Source organism: Erythrolamprus reginae, chromosome 2, assembly GCF_031021105.1.
Source record: "Erythrolamprus reginae isolate rEryReg1 chromosome 2, rEryReg1.hap1, whole genome shotgun sequence".
Classification (NCBI taxonomy): Eukaryota; Metazoa; Chordata; class Lepidosauria; order Squamata; family Dipsadidae; genus Erythrolamprus; species Erythrolamprus reginae.
Genome location: NC_091951.1, coordinates 191,531,012 through 191,553,313, shown reverse-complemented (window position 1 = coordinate 191,553,313; position 22,302 = coordinate 191,531,012). Strand labels below are relative to the sequence as shown.

At 42.4% G+C, this 22,302-nt stretch overlaps 1 protein-coding gene across 1 annotated transcript; it reads left to right on the top strand.

Moving 5' to 3' along the window:
• The first annotated feature begins 12,478 nt into the window (after nt 1-12,478).
• On the top strand, nt 12,479-18,591 carry LOC139158733 (inhibin beta B chain-like). The gene is made up of 3 exons (XM_070736062.1): nt 12,479-12,499; nt 14,795-15,272; nt 16,644-18,591. The coding sequence occupies exons 2-3, from the start codon at nt 14,912-14,914 to the stop codon at nt 17,360-17,362; spliced, it is 1,080 nt and encodes a 359-aa protein (XP_070592163.1). The 5' UTR covers nt 12,479-12,499; nt 14,795-14,911; the 3' UTR covers nt 17,363-18,591.
• Nucleotides 18,592-22,302: the final 3,711 nt, after the last annotated feature.

Genomic DNA, 22,302 nt, shown 5'->3' with positions numbered 1-22,302 from the left:
GACCATAGCAACAACAAAGAATGTGTTGTATTTTTTGTAAAAATTAACTTTGAGACCACTTGTTTACCAGAATGTTCTCTCATTTGAACTCATCCATTCCAGTTCTTGCTTTTTTCCTTGCCAGAATATATATTTTATTCCTTACCGGAATATATATTTTATTAACAAATTTACCGTAATACAGTAGATATTTTGTTTTTCAATAGGCTGCTTTTGATACATGTACGGCTTTTTTGTGCCTTGCCTTATTTTAAAAGAAAGGAAACTTCTAATTTTCAAGGTTAAAAAAATAGGTTTGAGTATATCTAGGTAATTCCTGAACACCATTTTTGTAATTTATTTATTTATTTTATTTATTTATTTTGTCCAATACACAATGAGAGTTTTAGTGGGTATATATATATATATACACATAATAAAATACATGATGAAGGTTATAGAGGAGATACTGTACTCATAGTAAAATATATCTATGAAAGAATAGAAAAGAAGATATAGTAATAAAACATATCAATGAAAGAATAGAAGAAGAGATATAGGAATAGAAGAAAGGTATAGGAGATAGAGTAGAGCAATAGGACAGGGGACGGAAGGCACTCTAGTGCACTTGTACTCGCCCCTTACTGACCTCTTAGGAATCTGGATAGGTCAACCGTAGATAATCTAAGGGTAAAGTATTGGAGGTTTGGGGATGACACTAGTCCAGTAATGAGTCCCACGCTTCGATAACTCGGTTACTGAAGTCATATTTTTTACAGTCAAGTTTGGAGCGGTTAATATTAAGTTTAAATCTGTTGTGTGCTCTTGTGTTGTTGTGGTTGAAGCTGAAGTAGTCGCCGACAGGCAGGACGTTGCAGCATATGATCTTGTGGGCAATACTTAGATCATAATTTCTCATAGTAATCTATTAGCTAATGATCTGGCGCTGCCTGGGTATCTTTTCATCCTAATCCCTGCCTCCCGCATATATGCGCACTTAGAAGTCAAGAGGAACGTATGTGGCAAATTTCAAGTTTGTAAGTTTTACTGTTCTGGAAATTTTATTGTTACGGCATGAGTGTTTTTCACTTTTATATATATAGATGTCTGTGTTATTTTTCCATAATGTTAATGCTATCACCTGTATGTTAGATTCTGTCCCTTCTGTTCCTGTTTTTAGGATCACACTTCTGAGTTTGTATTTATGGTGATGATTTCCTTTGGTTATAGTAATTTGATTAAATATTGTAATTTAAAAATGTAATACAAATCAGGAAAAAAAGAGTGCAAGAAATAAAGAAAAGGGAAAAATAGGTGGAATAGAGAAGAAAGAAAATACAGTATAAGTGACTTCCCACCTTCATTGCCATAAATATAAACATGTTTAGAAATTTATAATTTTTTCTTAAAATGTAACAGTCCTGATGTCAGCAAAAGTCCATGAAGGGTTATTAGAGATAACAACATATATATTTTAACCTTGGTCAAATAAACCAACATTATATTCCTAAATGGAATATAATTTTTAGTCCTTAAAATAATGTCATAGAACAGAGGCGTCAAACTCACATTGTCATAACAACGTCAAATGATATATCACTTTTTTTACTTCGCTAAACTGGGCATGGGTTTGGCTAGTGCATAACGCATATGGCTTGTGGGCCACAAGTTTGACAACCCTGTCATAGAACTTGATTTCTTTTCATCCTGCAGAATTTAGTTCTTGTAAATCCCAGGTAGGAGATTATTAATATCACTCTGTTGGCTTGTTGTTTTTAATTATTGAAAGACAAAAACAAACGTCCAGCAGACGTGGTCGGTAAATCCACAGTAACTGAATTTAAACATGCCTGTGATAAACATATATCCATCCTAAGATAAAATACAAGAAATAGTATAAGGGCAGACTAGATGGACCTGAGGTCTTTTTCTGCCATCAATCTTCTATTAGTCTACTTCTTTTGTATCATGTTCAGTGTAACATCCTTTCTTCTATCATTCTTGTAGTTTATCATTTTTAAATTCACATTCAACTCAGTTTTGGAAGAGAACTTGTTCCTCGTCCATGGGATCTTTTAGACACAGTCTATCTATAGAGGCAGACTCTCTTAAAATTAACTTTTGAGTTGATTCAAAAATATCCTTCAATATAGGTAGTTATTGACAACAATTGGGACCAGAAATTCCACTGCTAAGAGATGCAGTTACATGTTGTTGTTCTTCTATCTTTATTCTTAAATGTAATCATTACATGATTGTATGTTACTTAAAATTACCATGGTGCTCAAATAATTGATTGATTGATTAAATAAATACACAAATAGTTTGATTAATTTCAGCTAGCGTGTTGCATGAAGTGAACCACTCTTGTTGTAAACCATGGTTTATCATTTGGTGTATTTCACATACCAAGCTAATAGTAGTCCCCAATTCTTTGGAACCTTCTCCCCCTGGATTTACCAGTATGTCCCCAGACTTGCATATTTTTCACAAAGTTAAAACTATTACATTTGAACATACTTTCAGATCTTAGTTATTTTTAGGCACTGGGTTTATTCTGTTTACATTTTCTCTCTTATATCAAATGCTTTATTGTATTATTATTCACCTAGAATCTGTCAGGATTGGGCTGGTGGTGATGTAAATATTGGGAAATTGTTCCGTACATAAACAATGGTCAAACAAACCATGTCTTAGCATAATGTGGGAACCCCAAATTACTTTGTAACATTAGTTACTGTGTGGGCTGTATGTTTATGGTCTATTGCATAGTGCACATATCCAGCCACTCTGATGTGTAAACTATGGCTTAGCACAAAGTGTACTATCCATAGTTTAGTATAGTTTAGTTTAGTTTATTTAGATTTGTATGCCGCCCCTCTCCGAAGACTCGGGGCAGCTAACAACAATAAAAAACAATGTAACAAATCTAATATTAAAAAGTAATCTAAAAAACCCCCCAATAGAGACCAATCATACCAACAAACATACCATGTATAAATTCTATAAGCCTAGGGGGAAGGGAGAAAAAAATTTCAATTCCCCCATGCCTGACAACAGAGGTGGGTTTTAAGGAGCTTGCGAAAGGCAAGGAGGGTGGGGGCAACTCTGATATCTGGGGGGAGCTGGTGCCAGAGGGTCGGGGCCGCCACAGAGAAGGCTCTTCTCCTGGGTCCCGCCAAATGACATTGTTTAGTTGACAGGACCCGGTCCCATCAAATGACATTGTTTAGTTGTGGGACCTAACCGGTCGCTGGGATTCGTGCGGCAGGAGGCGGTCCCGGAGATAGGTGATCCCAAAGGTGTTTATTCAAGGATGACTGAGAATCTCCATAGCTATTCATCCAATGATGATTTATTCCAAGACTGTGGTTAAAGAAATTGTGCTAATCGGATCCCTAAGCAGCCCATCCTAAATGCTATCTCTCTGCCGAGGCTCCCATGCTCCCAATCATGCCACTCTGTTTCTCATTAGCACGTGAGTTGGGTGTGAGGCTTGCTTTCTGAGAAGTGCTCTATCGATCAGCGGCTTATGCAATATGTACAGTAAATCTCAAAATACCACACTGACCTCTGGCCTAGATTCCTTTAGATGCTCTTTGGATTAGAAGCAGGAGCTCTGAGAATCCAGAAAGGCACTCAAATGCTCTCGCCTTAAATTCAGTGCCGATTAAGTTTACCTGCTTGTCCGTCAAGGTAAATGTATTTCCTCTGTGGTTATGGTGTACCGATTCCAAGCAGTCTTGTGTGATGTGCTGTCACTGAAAGCACTCTCTCATGTCCCTGAACCCCCAAATGATTTTGTTTCGGCGTCCCAATGTCCAAGGGTGAAGGGTAAAAATTGAAAAGATGACAGGACTGAACTCTTTTTGAAAATCCCAGTTTTGAGGTCTTGCTTGTCTGACTGTCACACACTCTAAATCTCGAAAGTCTGTCGGTTCAAGTTAGGTGGAACATTCTGGTGTAGAAGTAAGCTTGAACTTTTGAGGTCTGTTGCTCCCCATGGGTACGAAATTAGCATGGTTCTCCCTTCCATCCATTAGAAACCAACGGCGCATAAAACAAAAAACCAATTCCACAACTGCATGATTCTTTTATCCTCATGGGTTCAGTAGGACAGTGATGGTGAACCTTTTTTTGTTCGGGTGCCGAAAGAGTGCGTGCACGTGCGCTATTGCATATGCGCAAGTGCCCACACCATAATCCAATGCCTGAAGAGGATTAAAACAGCTTCCCCAAACCCAGAGGCTCTCTAGAGGCTGGAAACAGCCTGTTTCCCAACTTATGGTGGGCCCAGTAGACTCGTGTTTTGCCCTCCCCAGGCTCCAGAGACTTCCCTGGAGCAAGGGGAGGCTAAAAACATCCTCTCCCATACCCCCCAGGGCCTCTCTAGAAACAAAAAACACCCTCCCAAAGCTTCTATGCGAGCCAAAAATCAGCTGGCCAGCACACCCATGCATGTTGGAGCTTAAGTAAGGCAAAGGTTCATGTGGCAGGCCATATGGCTTTGTATGCCACATGTGGCACCCGTGCCATAGGTTCGCCATCATTGCATTCGCTGGCTGGGGAATTCTGGGAGTTGAAGTCCAAATATCTTCAAGTTGCCAAGGTTGGGAAACACTGCACTAGGGTATATGAGAGTTCTATGCCACCATGCATCATGTTGGTTTTCCATTGGGGTATGATAGCTGACGTGTCATCACCTTTCTGTCTTTTTATGAAAAACTGTGAAGCCCATGCAGTTGTGAAGCTCCTTCTTGGTCCCTAGAAACAGCATTGTAGTCCTTCCTTTCACTGCGGCTGGCGTCTCCAGGCAGGGAATGTGTGACACATGCCCTGGCATCATGCCAAGGCCGATTGGTAACTATTTACATTCATAGCTCCTGTTCCTGGAGCTATGCTGCCAGCAGTCTTAGTGTGCTGTGATCTTTAGCCCTTCAGTTGCACAATGCCACAGGGGTAATTTTTTCCCAGACGATCCTGTTTACACATTGCCTCCACCTTTGGCCAAAGCCAACTCTCCTGTTGTGTCTCTCTCAGACACAATTAAATAAGCCCCCATAACAGTCTGTGGCGCCATGGCTCAGTGGTTAAGATGCTGGGCTTGTCAGCTGGAAAGCCTACAATCCAAGTTTAAAACCAAAGCACTGTGAGATGGGGTGAGCTCCTATCTTTGCTCCAGCTCCTGCTACAACCTAGCAGTCTGAAAGCATGCAAATGTGAGTAGATAAATAGGTACCACTTCAACACGAAAGGTTACCGCGTTCTGTATTGTCATGCTGGCCCCATGACAGTGCTGGCTCAATGGCCTTGAAATGAAGATGAGCAGTGTCCTCTAGTGTAGCAGAGTAAAATCCACAGGGACTCCTATTTGTTTGTTTGTTTGTTTGTTTGTTTGTTTGTTTGTTTGTTCGTTCCTTCCTTCCTTCCTTCCTTCATTCATTCCTTCCTTCATTCCTTCATTCCTTCATTCCTTCATTCATTCATTCATTTATTTATTTATTTATTTATTTATTTATTTATTGGATTTATATGCCACCCCTCTCCGGAGACTCGGGGCAGCTGACAGCAATAATAAAACAGCGTACAATAATAATCCAATACTAAAAACAATTAAAACCCATTAATATAAAACCCAAACATACATACATACATACTATGCATAAAATTGTAAAGGCCTAGGGGGAAAGAGTATCTCAATTCCCCCATGCCTGGTGGCAGAGGTGGGTTTTAAGTAGCTTACGAAAAGCAAGGAAGGTGGGGGCAATTCTAATTTCTGGGTTTCCAGTTGGTTCCAGAGGGCCGTGGCCGCCACAGAGAAGGCTCTTCTTTTACCATAACAGTCAGCTCCACAAATATCAGAGGGATTTCTTTCTGCCAAAGTTGGTGATGGAACATTTTCAAGTGATGCACACCACATCAGTAGTGGATTCTACTGACCTTTGCTACCTGTTCAGGAACGGGAGCGTGTGAGCACGCGCGGGCACTTCTGTGCGTGCTCAGAGCACTTTTTGATGACATTCAAGTGGGAGGGCGGAGCCTTCTACCAGGTTAAACCAATAGCAAACCATCACTGTACCACATCTGAGATCTTCGCTCTCCTACACCAGAGATGATGGCAATTTTTCCCAGGCTAAGTCTTTCCAGGCTAAAGGCCATTCAGTCCTTTAATGACATGCCAGGGGCTTCACTCCAAAAAATGGGAGAAGCCTGGACAAAAAAGTACATTTGCTTTAATTTACATCTGCATTTGATCAAAATGAAATATATTAATCTAACCACTCTCCAGTTATAATGTTCCCCTTCTAACACAGTAATTGCAGGTTTTGGAGATCCTGGGGCAATATGGAACATTAGGAAGTACATCTGCACATTACAGAAAAACTGAAAGAAACTATAGATGAGTTAGTGCTCTGATCAAGCGGGGAGAAATGCTTTATTTCCAGAGTTGGTTCAAGCTGTTATCTACTATGATCAGTGGATAATACAATGAAGATTGAAGCTATGGCCAAGGGTGCATATTTCCTGCTTTTAAATAGGGGACACCCACCTAATCAGAAAATTTATTCAATTTGTTCTAATACGAGAGCAAATGGAAATAATTGAAGGCCCTGGGAATCCATTGCTTTGCAGCTTCCAAAATTTCCTTCATCTTTTCAGCCCTGATTGCCTTTCAAAATAAAAAGATAGGAGTTCATGATCGGCTCCACATTCAATAGAAAATACCCTATTTGAAGATGATGACATGGAACATTCATACCCTAAACAGCAACCTGGAGCTACAGGGATGTTTGCAATCACGCAAATTCAGGAATTGCTCACGCTGTGTTTCCTGATGGTTAATTGCCAAGAAACTGCCTGCGAGCAAGGTCAGCGTTCTTACTAGGCACATGAATGCTGACTTGATGCCACAACCAAAACTTCCTATCTCAGTGGCTTTGGACCTAGCTGGTTCTTGATTCATACTTCAGTGGAAAGGTACAGATCTTGTTTCTTCCCCGGTCCATTTTCAGTGTTGCAAAACATAAAGCAATTTGGGAAGTCAATGGGCACTCATGAGTTTCTATGGCATTTATTGCTAATGCAGAATTCTTGGTTGACCATCCAAGTTGCCATTTTATTACCAGATCTTTGAAAATATTGAAAACACATGAAACATGTACTAAGAATAGGTTTTTTCCCCCTCATCTGGAGAGTCAGTGAATCACTACAAATTCTAATGAAGATGTGGGCAGAGCCACATAAAATGTCATCAGAAACACACCCCTGTAGAAAACCTCAGATGCAGCTAACCCTCTCTACCCCATTACATTCTGCCTTACTCCCTCGCTATGATCTGTTGCAGATGTGCTTTCCTTTAGTTGGCTGAGTTGTAAGAGATGGTTAACGTTTTAAAGCAAAAGTCTGCCTGCATTGCCCATCCGGAAATAAATTGCAGTGTAGTTTGTTTGCGTGTGCTGCTGTCTGATTGATATAACATTCTAGGTAGCTTTTACCTTCTGAAGTGATCAATCTTGGGAATTTGTTTGGGATGCCTCCTCTGGATCTTTCTATCTTACCAGTAGTTGGAGCAATTGGGAATTGCTTCTACCCTCATATTGGAGGTTGTATTTGATAGAGGGATTTTTCCTCCCAAGGATAAAATTATATAGGAGAGGAAAAAGAGGAAAACATGGACAATCAGACATGCTTATGTAATATTTTGCTTTCCTACAGACATGCAGACTAGCTATTTTACAAGAAATCCTTTGGTAGGGATTTTAAAAATGGCTTAAGAAAACACACAAATTCAGTCAATAGTTTGTGCACCCTGGGCTCTCAATTCACCATGATTTTTATAGTTATTCCTATTCATTTATCTGGTATTTTATAACAATTGGATGTAGCTAAATAGGCCATGTTTGGTATTCTTCATTCCAGAGATGGATTCTTCCGGGTTTGCCTGAACCAGTACACGCCATTGGTGATGTCACAATGATGTCACAGAACTGGATTGGTTGTTACTGGTCTGTGGGGTCGCCATCTTTTTTTAAAAAAATCTGAATTCTTTTTTATTTTTCGTGGGGCAATTTTTGGATTTTTTTCCTTTTTTTCCTACTGCGCATGTGCAGAAACTGGGTTTCTGACACTGCACATGTGTTGCTATCTTATTTTTGGTTTTTTTAAATTTTGGGCGGGGTTTGCACTGTGCATGTGCGCAGGTGTGAAGCACACCCACGCCCATGAATTGCACCCATGCAGCACGGGAGGGAGCAAACCAGCAGCGAGGTAAGTTATAACCCACCCGCTTCATTCCCATTTAACAAAATGATAGAATTTGGGATATGCTTCACTTATTCCCATTGGCAAACTGGGGACATTCGCTTGATTGAATCCAGCTGGACTATATTGTGAATTCTTCTGGATCACGATGGGAGGAAGGGAGGCCAGTATTTGGCATTTTTGTCTGACTTGAATATCCTTACCAACAGTCTACACATTAAACAATTATATTGCAAGAATAATTTTATTTATTATGGGATGTGATGAGAGTAATCTATTCATTCAAGAACTCCTTTTCGAAGGCTTTGTTCATTGTTATTTGCAGCATCACTGCTTCATTGATACTGTTCCATTGATACTTGCTGAAGTCTCCTTATGGTTGTCTTTTTTCTATTGAAAAATACTGGCAGGTGAAAAAGCATAGGATAAAAAAGATAATACATTAACATGCTTCCAGGTCTTTGCTATCAATATATGAAGAGTTTGGTTCTATTAAAATCTGATAAAGTACAAAGGATCTTAGAGACCCACAGTAATTTCCCACTTTGGTTGTTGTAAAATACACAATTCTTTGTGCTACTAATCCAAAGTTACTATGTACAGGGAGCCCTGGACTTACAACAGTTTTTTTTAGGAACCATTCAAAGTTCCAATGGGACTGAAAAAAGTGACATGACCATTGCAGCATCCACATGGTCATGTGATTTACATGCACAGGCTTCACAACTGGTTCATATTTATGACGGTTGCAGTGTCCCTGGATCATCTGATCCCCTTTTGTGACCTTCTGGCAAGCAAAGTCAATTGGGAAGCCAGATTCACTTAACAATTGTGTTTCTTTTAACAACTGCAGTGATTCACTTAATAAAGGTGGCAAGAAAAGTGGTAAAATGGGGCAGAACTTACTTAACAAATTTCTCACTTAGCATCACAAATTTTGGGCTCAGTTGTGGTGATAAGTTGAGGATTAATTATATTTCATTTCTGTGGCTCTCTGAATTTGGTTGATTGCTTGCAGACATTTCATTACCGAACTAGGTATCATGATCAGTACTAGTGAGGTTGGAGTGTGCTCCCTGTTTATATACAGTAAACAGGTAATGAAATGTCTTACAAGCAAACAACCTAAGTTCAGAGAGCACCAGATTTGGTCTAGGCTAGAAAATAGGAGATTATGAGTTCAAGTCCTGCCTTAGCCATGAAAACCATAGATGATTTAGGGCCAGTGATTCTCTCTCAGCCCAACTCAGCTCATAGGGTTGTTGTTGCAGAGAAAAGGAGAAAGGTGAGTTGCACATATTCACTGCCTTATTTGTAAAAAATAATGAAGATGGGATAGAAATCTTCTCTTCTAGCATTCCTTTTCCATTCATTGTTAATTTTTTCTACTAAAGAGAAAGGGGAAAACAAGAGCACAGGAAGATTAGAAATGGATGACAATAATGTCTAGACCTCCATAATAAATCATAACAATAGAATAGAATAGAATAGAATAGAATAGAATTCTTTATTGGCCAAGTGTGATTGGCCACACAAGGAATTTGTCTTGATGCATATGCTCTCAGTGTACATAAAAGATAAGAGATATTTGCCAGGAATTATGAGATACAACACTTAATGATAGTCCGAATATATATAAGCAACCAAATCATATTAGGAAGCAGTCCGTATAAATTGTAAGGATACAAGCAAAAAAGTTAGAGTCATAGAGTCATTTGTGGGAGAAGATGGGTGATGGGAATGATGAGAAGATTAATAGTAGTGCAGACTTAGTAAATTGAGAGTGTTGAGGGACTTTAGCAGAGTGATGGCGTTTGGGGAAAAAAACTGTTCTTGTGTCTAGTTATCTCGGTGTGCAAGTGCAAAAACTGGACTCGAAGCACCTAATCTGCCAGTTGTAAAAGAACAGAGGGAAAATTCCAAGCTCATTTTGCAACCAGAATTATGATTCTGCAGTTAGCTTTGCAATACTTTTTCTTTAATCTGCATCGTATGTCCCACCTATGCAATTGGAGAAGGGACAAGATGACTGAAAAAAAAATCAGGTGAGGAAGGACCTTGACACCTGAGCAAAGCTTAGCTGATATCTCAAGGTGGCAGAACCCTGAGCGTCAGCCGAGTGATGTTGCACCTGCCAGAGCTCACCATAAAGAGACGCAAATCCTTCGGGGCTGGCTATCCATCTTCCTTCCCTTTGTTTATTGGGGTTTTATTAGCAGCTGATAAGGGCCTGCAGAGCTTCTGAAAAACGCACGAGCTGTATGAGCTCACAGGTGAATGTGGAAGTTTGGGCCATTTCTCTCTGGCGGGCTAATGAAGTGCGGTACAAAGGTTGGCCACTTTGTCATTGGCCACAGTGGAAGTGTATTTATCCATCTAAAGGGCAATTGCAGCAACAGGCAGGGCGATGATGCAAATGCCATGCGGTGGAACACAGAATTTTCTGCTCCCACCCACCCACCCACCCACCCACCCAATGTGCTTCTTGGAACAATCTGAAGCTGTTCCACTCTTTCACGTTTTAACTAAGCCTGTTTTCAGGCCTTCTACTACCTCTTTGACGTGCTTTCCCAACTAAAAGAGCATAAACGCACATGGAGATAGTCCTCGGTTTATGACGGATCACTTAGTGACAGTTTGAAGTTACAGTGGACCCCAAGAATAGGACTTACGATCTGGATTTGAAGTACCGATGTCCCCCTCTCCCTCCACAGTCACATGACTACATTTCAGGCGCTTGGCAACCGGCCCGCATTTACAGCTGCGGTGGCACAGTGGTTAGAGTGTAGTACTGCAGGCTACCTCTGCTGACTGCCGGCTGCCTGCAATTTGGCAGTTCAAATCTCGCCAGGCTCAAGGTTGACTCAGCCTTCCATCCTTTCCAGGTTGGTAAAATAAGGATCCAGGTTGTTAGAGGCAATATGCTTACTCTCTGTAAACCGCTTAAAGAGGGCTCTAAAGCAATATGTAAGTCTAAGTGCTATTGCTATTGTTTCAGGCATTTGCAGTGCCCTAAACAGTGGTACCTCTACCTATGAATGCCTCTACTTATGAACTCTTCTAGATAAGAACCAGGTGTTCAAGATTTTTTTTGCCTCTTAAGAACAATTTCCCACTTACAAACCCGAGCCTCTGAAACTGTAACCTGAAAAGGCAGGGAGAAGTCTCTGTGGGGCCTCTCTAGGAATTTCCTGGGAGGAAACAGGGTCTCCACCCACCCTGTGGTTTCCCCAGTCACACGCATTATTTGCATTTACATCAATTCCTATGGGGAAAATAGCTTCTTCTTTTCTACTTAAGAACCTGGTCACAGAACGAATTAAGTTCGTAGGTAGAGGTACTACTGTAGTCATATTACTATAATTTATGGTGGTTTTGCTGGAAACCAGCAATTACAGTGTTCTCTCAATTTTCACGGGGGATGCGTTCCCAGACTGCCCGCGAAAGTCGAATTTCCGCGAAGTAGAGATGCGGAAGTAAATACACCATTTTTGGCTATGGACAGTATCACAAGCCATCCCTTAACACTTTAAACCCCTAAATTACCATTTCCCATTCCCTTAACAACCATTTATTCACCATTATTACTGGTACTCACCATTGAATAAAACAATTAGTGATCCTGATATTTATAAACATAATTATTAACAATAATTATTTTTTTTTGTTATTTATTTGCAAAAATTATTACTTTGGTGATGACGTATGACATCATCAGGTGGGAAAAAACGTGGTATAGAAAAAAACCGATGAAGTATTTTTTAATTAATATCTTTTGAAAAACCGTGGTATAGGCTATTCGCGAAGTTCGAACCCGCGAAAATCGAGGGAACACTGTATTTCCGGTATCTGGTGACAAACGCCCCATAATATGTTTGTTTAATGACCGTGGTGTTCACATAATAACTTTACAGTTGCCATATTTCCTTAATGACGACACATAGAAAAGATGGTAAAATCGGACGTGGCCATGTGATGACCCGTTTTAACAACTTACGATCAAAATTGTGGACTCAATTACCTTCCTATGTTGAGGACTCCCTATAGCGGGCTTTTGGAAGTATGGATCAGCTCTCTAGGGCCCCAAATGAATTGAGACATGGCATTGGATCCCCAGGTTCTCTATCCAGGTATAATAACTACAGGTGACTAAAGCAGCCTTCTCTACCAAGTCTATTGAATGACAACTTCCACCATTTCCAGCCAACAAAACTATGGCAGAGAAGAGGGATCAACTTATTTTCCAAAGCTGCAGAAGGTAAGACAAAAAAGAAATGGATGGAAACTAATCAAGGAGAGAAGCAACCTGGAATTAAGGAGAAACTCCCTAATGGTGAAAACAATTAACCAGTGGAATGGCTTGCCTTCAGAAGCTGCCATCATTTTCAAGTTGTTAAGAGACTGGACAGACATTTGTCTGGAATGGTATAGGGCAGGGGTAGGCAAAGTGACGTGTGGACTTCAACTCCCAGAATTCCTAAGCTAGAATGATTGCCCCAGGAATTCTGGGAGTTGAAGTCCACAAGTCATAGAAGAGTCAACTTTGCCTTCCCCTGGTATAGGGTCTCCTGCTTGAGCAGGCAGTTGGGCTAGAAGACCTCCATGGTCCCTTCCAACTCTGTTATTCAGTTATGTGATTCCCACATACCATTTACAAAAATAGTGGCGATAGGGGTAAGATAGGGATTGGACATGGAGACTGCAAGTTTATAATAATAATAATAATAATAATAATAATAATTATTATTATTATTATTATTATTATTATTATTATTTATTTATTAGATTTGTATGCCGCCCCTCTCCGAGAACTTAGGGCAGCTCACAACAATCGTAACCGCCAGGCATGGGGGATTTGAGACACCTTTCCCCCAGGCTTATTATAATTTATGTTTGGTATGTATGTGCTGTTTGGTTTTTTAAATTGATAGGGTTTTTAGTTTTTTCTTAATATTAGATTTGTGCCTGTACAATATTGTTTTATCGCTTGTTGTGAGCCGCCCCGAGTCTTCGGAGAGGGGCGGCATACACATCTAATAAATTATTATTATTATTATTATTATTATTATTATTATTATTATAAACAATGTACAAATCCAATATTTAAAAGACAATTTTTAAAAAACCCTTATAATAAAATAATCACACAAACCATACATCAACCAAGTAGTTAGGGGAGATGTCAGTATAGTTTTCTGTTGATTCAATGGATTGCATTTTAAATCAGCAGTGGGGAATGTGTGAATGATGTGCAATGTGTGAATCCAGATTACCTTCCTTTGTCCTGTATCTGCAGTCATTCCCTTTGAATATTCTATCTTAGACATCAGCATTCATTGGCATTATCTTCAGCGTGCTAAATATAATGTATTCTCTGCATTCTAGTCTTACCGGCTGAAGAAAACTCAAGTTCACTAGCACTTCTGAGAAGTGGTAGATTAGTAGAATTGATCTACTGGTTCTACTAACACTTTGGGATCAGTTTGTTTTGCACAGTAAAAATTTCCACCAAAGGGTAGCTACCTTAAAATTAATGCAGAGATTTTACTCCGCTTCTTGCAACATTGCACCAAGCTGGATTTCAAGCCAAAAGACTAATTCAGACCCTAAGTAAAAAGCCACACTAAACCTAAGATTTTAAGGGCATGTTTTGAACAAGACAAAAGTCGTTTTCGAAGAGGATCAACAGTAGCTAGAATTGCAACCGCCCAGGAGTGAAGGTAGTGTCGTTCCAATGAAAACAGGTGCTTTGAAGCCATGCTTGGTATTAAGCATATCAAATGCAGAGGTGGAATTAGAGTTGGAATTTTAACCTTCTCCCCAGTTTATTAGCAGCTGATAAAGGCTTTGTAGTTCCTGAAAACTGGGGGAAGAGGGCTGATCTTTAATCCCAATTTTTTTAGGGATAGTTGCCATGCATTCTGCAGACATCAAAACTTGTCAAGTAGGAAGATAACCGATAGATAGATAGATAGATAGATAGATAGATAGATAGATAGATAGATAGATACAAAGTGCTCCTTGTGCACTGCACATGTTATTCAGCTTTTATTTGTTCCCAAAGGTACTGTTTACCATGAAGTGCACCATGGCAAGATTTTTTTTAAAAAAAGGGCTCATGCACAACCCCCTTTTCCTGTGAATTCCTCTTCTGTCAAGTTTCCCCCATCCTTGCTCTCAATGTTACTTTGGCGTTTCAGCAGCCCCATCTGGAGCAAAGGGCACTCACCCCTCCCTTCACACCCTCCCTATTTAGGGCTCAGTCTTTCCTCTCCCCCCAGGCACCCATTCCCACTCTTTTGCTAAACTCTGGCTCTCTCCCCATCTGGATAAAACCTCCCTCTGAGCACCAGAAGGCAGGCAGCCAATCACAGAGGGACAAAGGGCAGGACCAAGGCTGCCAGACTGACAAATGTCGAGGCTGACTCTTGGGAATAGCCAGTTGATGAGTTGATGAAGCAGAGAGACTTCCAATTCTGGCAACAGCAGCAGGTCCTGGTAAACAGAAAATCTCAAGAGGTGCTGGAGCTGATTGTCTTCTTCTGACATCTAGGCAGACTGCCAAGCACCCTGAGCTGCAGCAGAGGTGCAATCCTTGAGTTTCTGGCACGGCCACTGGACTTCCTAACAACATCATTCTTCACTGCAACTTGCTACTTTTGAGTGCTTCATGGCTTCCACCTACAGCCTCCAAGGAAGCTGGACTCCTCTAGCTGCACTGACCTTACTATGGACTTCTTTGGCTTGGGTTGAAGGGAAGCCAAGCTGCCCCTCCTGCAGGATGCCCCCGCTGGAACCCAGCGCCGAGAAAGCCTTCCTGATCGAAGTAGCCAAGCAGCAGATACTCCAGAAACTGAACCTGCGCGAGAGGCCCAACATCACCCACCCTGTGCCACGTGTGGCGGTGGCCAATGCCCTACGGCGACTACACGTGGGCAAAAGCCGGACAGATGGGATGGGGCACTTCTCCAGCTGGGAAAAAACAGGGTCTGATGAGCAAGGCTACGAGATCATTAGTTTTGCAGAGACAGGTGAGTGCTTGTAGGTCTTGCAAATGTGCAGGTCAAGGACTGAATATGCTAGACCAGAGAGCACACAGACCCCTTATGTATATGTCCCTCTGCTACCGATAATTTGCTGCTTGTAAAAATGTGCTTGGAGAGGAAAGGCTACAAATTACTCCTAAAATTGATCCCATGGTTTTAGGTTAGAGCCTGACTGTGTAGTGGAATGCATCCGTTGCAAAAGGGAAAAGATAACGTTTGTTTTGTGTCTACTGATCAATGGGAACAAATTACACCTTTCTCATCAGATCTAACTTCCTGTAGCATCTCAGATCTACACAGAGATCACTTCCTCTGCCAAAAAGCTACATGTTTCTGTTGTCAGAAATATGTAGATTTGATGTTGTCATAACTTTATCCAACTAGCTGAATCTTTAAAATCTGGGAAGTTTTCAAACTTTTAAGGTTCTGGAACCTGTTAGTTTTTTAAAAATGGGGTAAGGTTTTGGTGATTAACAAAACAATAACACCTGTATATAGTCTCCCACCACCATTTAATCTCTCATGGAACCTTATCATGCTGAAAGGCTACAATTCCCATTCACCTGTTCCAGTGCAGCCACTGGGTTGGAGCATATTATACTATCATTGTGAGTTTTGCCATAGTGGAAAAAAACTAGATCGATTTGGATTTGGCCCAGTAAACCCCAGAACCCGAGGTTCTTGGGAATTCCTTACATATCACATTACATTGCTGTATTGAAGGATGCTCAGACTTAATTTATGTATATGCAATTACTTCATTCTGTGATGATGTTTATATTAATGCCTGATGGAACTGTATGGCGAACAAGTTTAATATGTACACAGCCATCTCATCCTGGGCAGGCTTTCCTATTAAGCTCCTAAGCACATTATTGTAAAGTTGTTTACAATTTAGGACCCATATTTTGTGATGTACAGACTAGTCACACTAAAGATATATTTAAAGTAGGGAAAAGTACAGTAGAGCAAGTGAAATTATCTCTCTCTTTTTTGCATTTATTTGCATGTCCATAACTTGAAACATTGAAATAGCAAAACACTGTTGTGATTATGATTACTATTAGAGCTGTTTGGATTGAGTAGCTCAGTTTCAAATTCAGAGCTAAAAAAGGAGCTGAGTTTTTTAAAAAAAACACCAAACACCTCATTGAGTGTTCCTTAGACAATCTGTGGTTCAAATCCAACTAGCTGCAGTGGTCATCTCCTCCTGGTGCCTTTCAAGCCTGTTGGAGTTCTTGGACAGCATGCTTTTAAAGGCAGATTAATATACAATATATGAGGCTAAATGCAAATAAGTAAAGATGTAGAGGATACAAATACTGATGTTTGCCTTCACCATTTTCTCCTCCACAGAGCCTTCTGGCCACCTTCAGTTCCAGCTCACCCATACCAAAGACCAAGCCATGCACGTCCTTAAGGCCCACTTGTGGCTGCACCTTAAGGCCCATGAAAACATCACAATACAGATCTACGTCGCAGGGCAGCCACAAGTGGTCCTAGGTCAGCAGCAGCTGGGAAGCCAGGGGAGTGGTTGGCACACTTTCCCCCTTATGCCAGCTTTGCAGGACTTCTTCGAGCAAGAAGACAAAACCTTACGGTTGGAGTTGCAATGCGAAGGCTGCCATCCCAACATCATGTCTCTGATGGCTACCAGCAGCAACTCTCACCAGCCATTCTTGGTGGTGAAGGCGAAGATAAAAGAATTGGGCCATCGGGTCACCAAACGCAGCCTGAGCTGTGACCAGAACACAAATTTGTGCTGTCGAAAAGACTATTATGTGAATTTTCAGGACATTGGTTGGAACGACTGGATCTTCAAGCCAGAGGGCTATCAGATCAACTATTGCATGGGCGAATGCCCTAGGCATCTGGCAGGCATGCCTGGAGTGGCAGCTTCCTTCCAGACGACGGTCTTCGATTTGGTCAAAGCCAACAACATCCCCCTTGCAGGCCATTCCTGCTGCGTCCCCACAGAGCGACGGGCCCTCTCGATGCTCTACTTTGACCTCGATAACAACCTCATCAAGTTAGATGTTCCTGACATGGTTGTTGATGCTTGTGGTTGCAGCTAAAGATTGGGGCGGTCAACCGAGAGAGAAACCGAATGGACAAAAAGTGAGAAACGAGTTTCCAACTTCCCTTTGGACTCCCAAAAGAACTCTGAGCCAAATTGAAGGCATTATCAGGGGGACTCTTTTTCAAAAGAGCGACAGTGTTTGTTCCTTCAGAGAGAACAAGTTACACTAAGTTGTAAACTAGCCTGTTTTCTTCCTATTGTATACTGTATAACATAGTGTTACGCAGGGCTGCTACCAGCCTTCTAAGTCTTGGGACACTATTTGTCTTCTTCTGAAGTTGCTACTTGATAGACCAGTGATGGCGAACCATCGTTCATGCGCAAGTGCCCGCACCCATAATTCAATGCCTGGGGAGGGCGAAAACAGCTTCCCCAAACCCCTGGGGGCCAGAAATGTCCTGTTTCTCAACTTCTGGTGGGCCCAGTAAGCTCATGTTTTGCCCTCTCCAGGCTCCAAAGGCTTCCCTGGAGCAGGGGGAGCATAAAAACGCTCTCCTCCATCCCTCTGGAGGTTCTCTGGAAGCCAAAAACGCCCTTCCAGCACCTCTGTGCAAGCCAAAAATCAGCTGGCCGGCACACACATGCACATTGGAGCTGAGCTAGGGCAACGGTTCGCCTGCCAGCAGATATAGCTCTACGTGCCACCTGTGCCACCCATGCCATAGGTTCGCCATCACTGTGATAGACCCTCCAAGCTGTTTCCCTAACTCTTCCCACCCCACTCCCAGTAGCTTCACTCATCTCTCTTTCCCCAGTCCTGTTCTGTGGGGAGAAGAGTCAGGAAAAAATGCCTCTGGAATGATAAAAGTTCTGCATACAGGGTGTAGATAGGCCCTCAGCATTTCAAGATAGGGATGGAGAACAAGAAACACAGGCCAGAGCTTGAATCACACAATCATCTTCTCAAGTCTAACTACTCTCCCTTAAAGTTAAATATCATGGTGCATTTAAAAGTCCTCCTTGTTGTTGTTTTTCTCATCTTCACGGTGTTCCTCTCAATGCAAGGCTCCACATGGATTGGGCCATTTTACTTGGGAACTCCTTCACAGGATGGGCAGAAAAAAGAGACCAAGGAGAGCCAACCAGATCCATATTCAAAGGTTTTGTTTTTTGTACTGTCCGTGAGATTTATTGTATTTCTCTTAATGTATCTATATTATATTATTTTTTTGGAATGATATTCGTAGCAAAACAAGTTTCAATAAAAAATAAAATAAAACAACAATTCAGTGTATTCTGAGAAATGTGTGGAACGCCTGTAAATGGGTATGCTGAGTAAAAGTGGACTTCAAAAACAGAAGGATCTGTCCTTAGAATTCAATCACAGCTTCCCTTTTGTTCCAGTTCCTCCTCCTTGCAACTCACAAATCTATCCATCTCCCACCTCCTGCTGCACAAAACTTTGTCACTAAGCTAGTTTTTCCACCATCTGTACATTTAGCAAAATTCCTGACTCTAAACCCTGAGCTTATTTGTCACTCCACCATGAACCAGCAGGTTCTGACAGGTTTTGGAGAACTGGTAGCAGAAATTTTGAGTAGTCCGGAGAACCTGCAAATACCACTTTTGGCTGGCCGCAGAGATTGGGGTGGGAATGGGGATTTTGCAGTATCCTTCTCCTGGAGTTGGGTGGGAATGGAGATTGGATGGAGCCAGAAAGATCCAGGCAGGGAGGGAGGGAAACTCTAAGCTGCATCAACAGAAGTACAATGTTAACTCTCTCTAGCAATCATGACAACTGCATCTTGTCCTTCCATTTTAGGAAGCACACTGACAAACTAACTAGAATCTTCTAGAGCAGCGATGGCGAACGTCTTTTGGCTCTGGTGCCGAAAGGATGTGTGCACGTGTGCGATAGCGTGCATCAGCGCCCACACCCATAATGCAACATGGGGAGAGCAAAAAACAGATCAATGGGCCTACCAGAAATCCGGAGGCTTCAGTGAGGCCTGTGCACACAGGCCTCACTGAAGCCTCCATACTTCCGGTAGGCCCATTGAGATGTTTCTTGCTCTCCCCAGGGTTCAGGAAAGCCTCCTGAAGCCTGGGGATGTCACAAAATGGCCCCATGTGCCAATTGGAAGTTTAGAAAACAAAGAAAGTGGAACTGCCCTACTACTTACCTTCAGATAGCTGCAACCAGGCCTCGCACACCTCTGCCCATTTGTTCTGCTGCTGAGAAGGCTTTCCTGGAGGCCTGTGTAGCCGATAACAGAGCTCTGGATCAATCTGGAGCTCTGTTATCAACTGCAGAGGTCCTCAGAAAAGCCTTCCCAGCTGGGCCAAGGTGTGGGAATCCTGGCTGCAATTGTCCAAAGCCAAAGAAGTCCCTGAATACCTCTGACAGTGAAAAGGAGGCTGAGGGTGAGCACACATGTGAACTCGTGGTTGGGACTTTGGACCATTTTTGCCATGGAGAGAATGAAAACAGCTGAAAAGAAGGCAGAAAATCAGCTGGCTAGTGCGTGCATGAAGGCTGGAGCTGACATAGGACAATGCTTCACATGCCCTCAGATATGGCTCCATGTGCCACCTGTGCCAAACGTGCCATAGGTTCATCATCACTGTGCTAGAGGAAAGCCAGCAAAATGATAAGGGAGGGGAAATGTATGAATAACACTGTATAGGCTAAACCTGGAGTAGAGAAAACTGAACAAGACATGATCATTGTCTGAACAGTTGTCACACAGAAAATGGGCTTGAATTGTTTACAATTATTCAAGAAGACAAAGGAAGATAAACTGGCCTTAAATTACTAGAAAATTAGCTTCAGTAGAACATCAGGAAGAATTCCCCTGATGGTAAGAGCTGTTCAACAATGACAGTCTGGACGATTGGATGGATGGATGGATGAATGGACAAATGGCTGTTCTAGTTGTGATACCGTGTTTCCCCGATAGTAAGGCAGTGTCTTACTTTCTTTTTACCCCCCAAAAGCCCCCCTATGTCTTTCTTTCGGGGTATGTCTTATATTGGAAAAAAATTGAAAGGGTCGTGTTCCCGAAGGCTCAAAGTTGACTCAGCCTTCCATCCTTAACGAGGGTAAGTTGCCTATCTGGACTTCAGCAAAGCCTTTGATACGGTTCCACATAAAGAGCTGATAGATAAATTAGTGAAGATTGGACTTAATCCCTGGATAGTTCAGTGGATTTCAAGCTGGCTGAAGCATAGACATCAGAGAGTTATTGTTAATGGCGAGTATTCTGAGCAGAGACAGGTTACAAGCGGTGTGCCACAAGGGTCTGTTCTGGGTCCTATTCTTTTTAATATGTTTGTGAGTGACATAGGGGAAGGTTTGGTAGGGAAGGTTTGCCTATTTGCCGATGACTCTAAAGTGTGCAATAGGGTTGATATTCTTGGAGGGGTCTGTAATATGGTAAATGATTTAGCGTTACTAGATAAATGGTCAAAGCAATGGAAACTGCAGTTTAATGTTTCCAAATGTAAAATAATGCACTTGGGGAAAAGGAATCCTAAATCTGAGTATTGCATTGGCAGTTCTGTGTTAGCAAAAACTTCAGAAGAGAAGGATTTAGGGGTAGTGATTTCTGACAGTCTCAAAATGGGTGAGCAGTGTGGTCGGGCAGTAGGAAAGGCAAGTAGGATGCTTGGCTGCATAGCTAGAGGTATAACAAGCAGGAAGAGGGAGATTGTGATCCCCTTATATAGAGCGCTGGTGAGACCACATTTGGAGTACTGTGTTCAGTTCTGGAGACCTCACCTACAAAAAGATATTGACAAAATTGAACGGGTCCAAAGACGGGCTACAAGAATGGTGGAAGGTCTGAAGTATAAAACGTATCAGGAAAGACTTAATGAACTCAATCTGTATAGTCTGGAAGACAGAAGGAAAAGGGGGGACATGATCGAAACATTTAAATCTGTTAAAGGGTTAAATAGGGTTCAGGAGGGAAGTGTTTTTAACAGGAAAGTGAACACAAGAACAAGGGGACACAATCTGAAGTTAGTTGGGGGAAAGATCAAAGGCAACATGAGAAAGTATTATTTTACTGAAAGAGTAGTAGATCCTTGGAACAAACTTCCAGTAGACGTGGTTGGTAAATCCACAGTAACCGAATTTAAACATGCCTGGGATAAACATATATCCATTGTAAGATAAAATACAGGAAATAGTAAAAGGGCAGACTAGATGGACCATGGGGTCTTTTTCTGCCGTCAGTCTTCTATGTTTCTATGTTTCTATGTAAGTCAGAAAAGCACAGGGTCTGCAATGTTTGGGGTCCATCAGCTGATGAAAGGCACCGAAAAAAAAGGAGGAAAGGAGCTAAAAAGAAGCAGCAGGATTGAAAGACCCGCATAATTTCCGAGCCGAGATAAATGAATGATGAAACCTGGACTGCCGGGCGGCCCGCCTGGAACGCCAGCAATGCCGCCGGGCCGATTGCCGAGCGGGGACGGGGCGCGGGAGGAGGCAGCGCCGCACCGGACCCCTCAGGCTGCTCCGCCCGGGATGGGGCTCCTCTGGAGGGGCGCACGAGGGGTCCGGTGCAGCGCTGCCTCCTCCCGCGCCTTGTCCCCGCTCGGCAAGAGAGGCATGAAACCGCTGCTTATGCCGGGCGGCCCGCCTGGAACGCCAGCAATGCCGCCGGGCCGATTGCCAAGCGAGGACGAGGTGCAGGAGGAAGCAGCGCCACACCGGACCCCTCAGGCTGCTCCGCCCGGGATGGGGCTCCTCCGGAGGGGTGCACGGGGGCTCGGGAGGAGCCCCATCCCGGGCGGAGCAGCCTGAGGGGTCCGGTGCAGCGCTGCCTCCTCCCGCGCCCCGTCCCCGCTCGGCAATCGGCCCGGCGGCAATACCCCCGTGTTTCCCCGAAAGTAAGACATATGTCTTACTTTCGGGGTATGGCTTATATTAGCCGACCCCCCTGAAACCCCCCATATGTCTTACAATCGGGGGGGTCTTACTATCGTGGA

Coding starts and splice junctions, on each gene's coding strand:
- LOC139158733 (XM_070736062.1), top strand. CDS start 14,912: ATGGCTTCCACCTACAGCCTCCAAGGAAGCTGGACTCCTCTAGCTGCA. Junction 15,273..16,643: donor CATTAGTTTTGCAGAGACAG/GTGAGTGCTTGT, acceptor TCTCCTCCACAG/AGCCTTCTGGCCACCTTCAG.